This window comes from Spermophilus citellus (genome assembly GCF_964194105.1).
Source record: "Spermophilus citellus genome assembly, chromosome: 15".
Taxonomy (NCBI): Eukaryota; Metazoa; Chordata; class Mammalia; order Rodentia; family Sciuridae; genus Spermophilus; species Spermophilus citellus.
Window position 1 is genome coordinate 95,967,729 of NC_138195.1, and position 6,000 is coordinate 95,973,728.

A 6,000-nucleotide genomic window follows, 5' to 3' on the forward strand; every position below is an offset into this window, starting at 1 on the left:
TTATTAATTTATACAGTTATATAATAATTTGTCTATAATTAAAGAAATTTATCAATTTACAATAGGATATAGAAATTTAATAGGATTTTAATGATAAAATGTCTGAAAATTAACATGTAAATTTAATAGAGGTGTAATTTCTATCGATGGTAAAATTGGAATGATGTGTTTTGATTTTTTAACTGGCTTAGAGTTTAACCTAACTTCCATCTTTGTTTGGTTCCCATACAAGCTCTTTGTCAAGCAGTTAATGGCACACAAACAACCCCTTAAAAATGTCCTTTGGATGAAGGGACATTTAACCCATGCTTTTCAAAGGCAAATAACTTCTAAGAATTCAGAAATTTATCAAAAAATGAAAATTGTGAAGCAATTCTGAAATATTCAACTCAAAACAAATGCTTTGGACAGGTGCACTCCTTCCCATAGGGTAAGGAGAGCTGTAAGTGTGCTGTTCAGTTGTTGCTCTTAAGTCTAAAGCAGAGCAAGAAACGGGAGTAGGGAAAGCGTGGGTTTGAGAAACGGTGAATGAGGTTGGTATGCGAGGTTATTCCAATACGGACTGTGTTTGTAAGCAATTTCTTGGGAGGTATCAGGGATTGAACTCGACCACTCGACCATTCGACCACAGAGATAGACCCCAGCCCTATTTTGTATTTGATTCAGAGACAGGGTCTCACTGAGTTGCTTAACGCCTCGCTTTTACTGAGGCTGGCTTTGAACTCTGGATCCTCTTGCCTCAGTCTCTGGAGCTGCTGGGATTATAGGGGTGCACCACTGTACCCAGTAGTAAGAAATATTTTGTATTCCTTAAAGTAGATTAATTAAAAAGTAAAATTAATGAATACTATTTGAATCAAGTATTACATATTCGCTACATAATAGTAAGCATCAAAGTCCACATGACAGAAAATCAGTGGGAAGCTACCATAGGCTGCTCCTACCAGATGGATGGCCAGCACATTCACAGACTCAGTCCCTGGGGAGAGGAGCAAGCACATGGGAAAGCGTCTATGTGACCTTCAGTGATGGGTAGCGGTGCAGAAGTACACTCAGAATGGAGCAGGGAACTCATCTTACCTGCTCCATTTTTTAAACTAAGCTGGCTGGTTGTTTTGGTGAAAGTTCTTGCCAATGCATTAGGAAATTAAAATATTATTCTTCATATGCTAGAAAAGTGATTGACAGTCAGCACACCCTCGTATCACACATGCCATTGAGTCATCCTTCATCTCCATCAAATTAAACAGGAAACACGATCATCTTAGTGTAAAGGGCTCCAAAGTGTTTGATGCTCAGTCAGGCTTTGATTAATCAGCAAAGCTCAATCACAAGGAGCAAGGCAAGGTTCAGCCAGGAATCCTCAAGTCCCGCGAGAAGCTCAGAGTTGCATTGTTCTTCCTGACTCACTGCTAAACAAGATTCATCGCAAATTGGAATGAATTTGTAGGCAAACAGAGCAGAAAATAAATATATCTCCCACACCAGCACTGCATTATCCACAGGAACATCTCCTTATTACTAAATTTCAGAGACACATATTGAGATAAGCTTGGTAGGTAGGAAATTACAGGAAGATAATGTAATTCTGAAGTCATAAAATATTCCACAATGGAAGGGGCTGCAAGGCAATTCTGGCATTGGCAGCATTTGCTTTTATAATATGATCATATGTTAAGGTGATTTTAAAAATCAATTTAAAAATTCATAAGATGATTTTATTCTCCTGTTATGATACGGGTTTATTATACAATCCTTCATCCAGGGATTGTTTCATGGAGCCTGTTTCAGGACAAATGTTCTTTCAGGTCACTAGACTCCAAAGATAGAACAAAATCCATCTTCCCAACAGGGCATTTATAGCCCATCACCCCCATCACCCCAATGTGAAGGCAAAACTTACAGAGAACATGCCCGAGCCCTCAGACAGCAAGCACCCGTGCACACCCTCAGCACAGAGGACAACACTTTCCAATGCGGGGGATGATCAATTAGCGCCCCTATTAAGAGCTCTCAACAGACAACATGGTCCAACTTTAAAAACAGAGCACCACAAATACCGTTCTGTGCAAATCCCTCCATCAACTCTTCATCTTAAAAATAACTCTACGTTCTTAAAAAAAAATTGGGTGAGCTCCCCAAGATTCAATCAATTTTTAAAATTTTCTTTATTTATTCCCACCATCTTACCTGCCCCCATACCCCCTCCCCTTCCCTTTGCCCAATCAAAGTTCCTGGCATTTTCAAGACTCAATCAATTTTAAAAAACATACACACACCATGAATGAAGTATGAGAGGATTTACTAAGAGACGTGTGTCACTAAAATGACAAATAAAGTTTCCATACCAACTCATGACTGAAACAAACAGAAACCCATTGCCACTGTGATTTGGGCACCGACCTGGCATTGGCTGAGGCCCTAGCACCACAGCAGGACGAGGCCTGGAGGCAGCAATGGGCCTGGACAGAGTCAGAGCCACTTGATCCAGCACAGGAGGCTTCTCGAGCAGGTGGAGCAGTCCTGAGTCCCCAGGGTGTATCCACGTGGAGTCCAGAGCAAAGGAGTTATTCACAAAAATCTGCCCAGAAACAATGCAAACAGAACACTGAGCACGAGGCATGTGAGAAGGGCCACACATTCATGTTGTCTCATGTTGGTCAGTACTGGGCATTCTGATTGGACACTCTATAAATCACCATTCTAAAAATTAAAGGACAGAACTCAGATGCCTGAAGTGTCCTGGGCTAGTCCTCGAATGCTGGCCTGGTCCGTTCAACCCAGCAGCTAGTTTGCAGGTGGAAAATCACCCCAATGAGATTACTAATTGGTGGTGTAGAACAAGTCAATGCATCACTTTGTCAGTATTCAGGTCAGCAAAACATACTGGGTGAATCTGAATCTGAAAGCTAAAACAAGCTATCAGAAAGATGAAAACTTAAAGCAGAAATAACAAGAAAGACTCCCTCTTACAATTTAAACTTGCATCACATAATGCTTAATGCTAGATTTCATTCAATGGTTATAGATTTTAAAAATGAAAAAAATTTAAAATTAGATTTTAAAAAATCGTTATTCAGACAATTAAAACATCTTACATTTTTGGTGTGGAATCCAAGTACTTCAAGCTACAGTAAAATACCCATCCTCCCTGCAGTGATGTTTTTTTAACAGGTCAATCTAATTCCGAAATGATTTCTCTCTATTCCTCCGTGGTCCATCATTGAATTAGAAAATACATGGTGTTTCCTTTGCTACACCAACACGCAACAACTCAGCAAATAAAAGCCCACCTGACCAGGCAGACCCCTTGCGTTTTTACCTTACAGTTAGGCATCCTTTTATCTATCCAACTTCTCCCAACACGAGCTGGCAGAGCAGAAGGGCAGACGTGTGGGAAAATGGGCACCAACTCCACTGTCGAAGAGGGGGACAGTCCTGTTGGTGGAGAATGTCCACCAATCAGCCACTGTAACAACAGCAAAAGACAAGGGACCACTCATTAGCCCACACTGGCCAACTCTACTTGTACCAAAAGTTGTTAGAATAATTGCTTTAAAAAAGAAATTTTCAAATGTACACAATGTGAGTATAAGAAAAATCCCCTCTTTCCTCAGCCTAGAAAAATTGTAGATGTTTACAAATCAAATAGAAACGTATACAAGTTTTCATATCTGAAGCATCACAGGGCATTGCCAACATTGCACTCTTCAATACTGAAAGGGAACTTCTAAGTAGGAAACCAGGAGGACACAGTAAGAAACGTGCCCACCCTGAGATGGGGAAGAGCCACAGGGAAAGGCAGAGCTGCTGGCTGTTCCACTGGGGTCCCTGAATTAGTCTCAGAAGCAAGCACAGAGCTATGTTATGACATTCCTCTGGGTGCATGTCATGTTAATTATATCTACCATTTACAAAACACTTAGCAAATATTTTCAAAATGAAAATAGCTAAGGATTTAAGATTCAAAGTTTCCCAAGATTTGTCAATAAAAATAGGTCCTACAGCAAAGAAAATGTAAGCATCACATAACTGAAGAACACAGTGCACAGAACAAAACAGCAGACACTGACAGAGCAGACAGGAGAGGAGACTGTCTCCCTGAGCAAACTAGTGGAGTCCTCCTCAGGGGATCCACAGAGCCTCCACTGCTCAATGATGGGGAATGGTTCAATATCTATTGTTGTAAAATCATAATGCATTTTTATTTTCCTGATATTTGAATATATCCCTCTCGTTCCAAATACTGTTATTTGACAGAATATGGATAGCACAAAATATTTAAAAGACAAACACTTAAGTTTTTCTGGATTTTTCTTTTTAAATTTATAAAAGAAAAAAAAATGCAGTTTTCTATATGGAAAAACTGTAGTTCCTTGACATTATGTACCTCTAGTGGTGATATTCGGATACAACAACCCTCCGAATTATGGCAAAAGCTACCAGCATTTATCCAATAAAACCCAGCATGAACCGCATCACACATCAAATACATACCCAGTACCACATATGTGATGTGTCAGTTAGCATTAAAGGCCGTTTAGGAGGAGTTTAACCACAGCTTTTAGGAAAGCTCACAGGTACTATTGAAGACAAATTAATTAGAAGGTGCATTCTAACGTAACTCTCATTTGAATATGCTAATGAGGTCGATTTTGGAATAAAATACATGTTATTCCCTGATTTAAATGCGTCTGCATAGTTAGATGGCAAACAACGGACCCTGCCAAAACCTGCCCGCCTTGGTCTGTTGTACCATTAATCAAAGGCACAGTCACTTTTTCTTTTTGATTCCAAGCTTTAAACGCCCAACTCTCCTGAAGTGAAATATGGCATTAGGGAATCTGTGGAGCCGGCCTAGGGCAGGAGGGGAACCACCGTGGGCTCGCGGCGCCCGAGCCGGCTTCCCCTGCTGGCTTCCCCTGGTCCCGATTCTCCCCAGCGCTGCCCTGGTCTATGTGAAAGGGGGGCCCCGACCAGAATCAGAATCGGCTATTGATCCTCAGCCTGCCTTTCAATAGACTGTAAAAGTACCAACTTGGAGGCGGCGTCAGCCCGGCGCTGGCTGCCTCGCTGGGCTCCGGCGGCGGCTTTCAGCACCGCGCGCCGGACAGCGACCCGGGCCCGGGCGAAAGTTGTGGCCAGGACGGACTCGGGCCTGGGGTGTGGGTCTAAACCGCTCCGCCCAGAGACCCGGGAGAAAGAAGGGAAACTGCCCAGAGGCGGAACGGGACGTCGAGCTGGAACTTTGTGGCCATGCCTGGCTGCCGGGCTGCGTCCCGAGGGTCGGGGAGGCGAAGACCCCTGGGAGGGGGAGCGCGAGCCGGGGGCCAGAGCGCCCTGCCCGGGTGGGCCGCGCCTGGGGGCGGGAGGGAGCGGGCCGCGGAGCGAGCGGGCTGGGTCTTACCTGTCCGTGGAGCAGGGGATAGTGGTGCACGGCGGCGGGGTCCGGCGCAGAGGGCAGAGGCAGCAGAGGCAGCAGGGGCTCGCCCGGGGCTGGCCAGCCGGGCAGCCCGGGGAGCAGCGGGGCCGCGGCGGGCTGGGCCGCGGCGAGCAGCAGCGGCGGGGGCGCGACCCCGGGGCCGAGCCGGAGCAGCCCGGCCGCGCCGGGAACCACCCAGACCCAGGGCGGCGGCGGGTCCGCGTTCATCGGCCACAGGAGAGGCGGCCGCCGCCGGGGCTGGTGTGGCTGCTGCAGCTGCCGCCGCCGCGGGAGCCTGGCGCCCGCCCGCATCCTACATCCCCGCGCGGGCGGCGGCGGGGCGGCGGGCGCCGAGGTGCGGGCCGGCGGCGGCGCGGGCTCCGGAGCCAACTCACTTGGTTCCGCGGCGCGGCCGCTCGCTCCGCCCCTGCCCCGCGCCGGGAGCCCCTCCCCCTGCCCGCGCCCTCCCCTCCGAGCTGGCCGCCTGCGCCGCCGCCCCCAGCCCGCCTGGCCCCAGTCCCCGCCCCCGCACCCCTGGACCCCGAGGCCGCGGGGAGAAGACGCGGACCCGACCCGGA

At 47.0% G+C, this 6,000-nt stretch overlaps 1 protein-coding gene across 1 annotated transcript in view; it reads right to left on the reverse strand.

Moving 5' to 3' along the window:
• The window catches only part of TCERG1L (transcription elongation regulator 1 like), a gene marked incomplete at both ends in the record, with an annotated part of 174,005 nt that extends 168,271 nt beyond the window's left edge, over positions 1-5,734 (reverse strand). The window contains 3 exons of the mRNA XM_081268127.1: positions 2,404-2,581; positions 3,323-3,469; positions 5,408-5,734. Coding sequence (XP_081124253.1) covers positions 2,404-2,581; positions 3,323-3,469; positions 5,408-5,734 — 652 coding nt within the window. The remainder of the gene's footprint in view (positions 1-2,403; positions 2,582-3,322; positions 3,470-5,407) is intronic.
• Between the last annotated feature and the right edge of the window lie 266 nt (positions 5,735-6,000).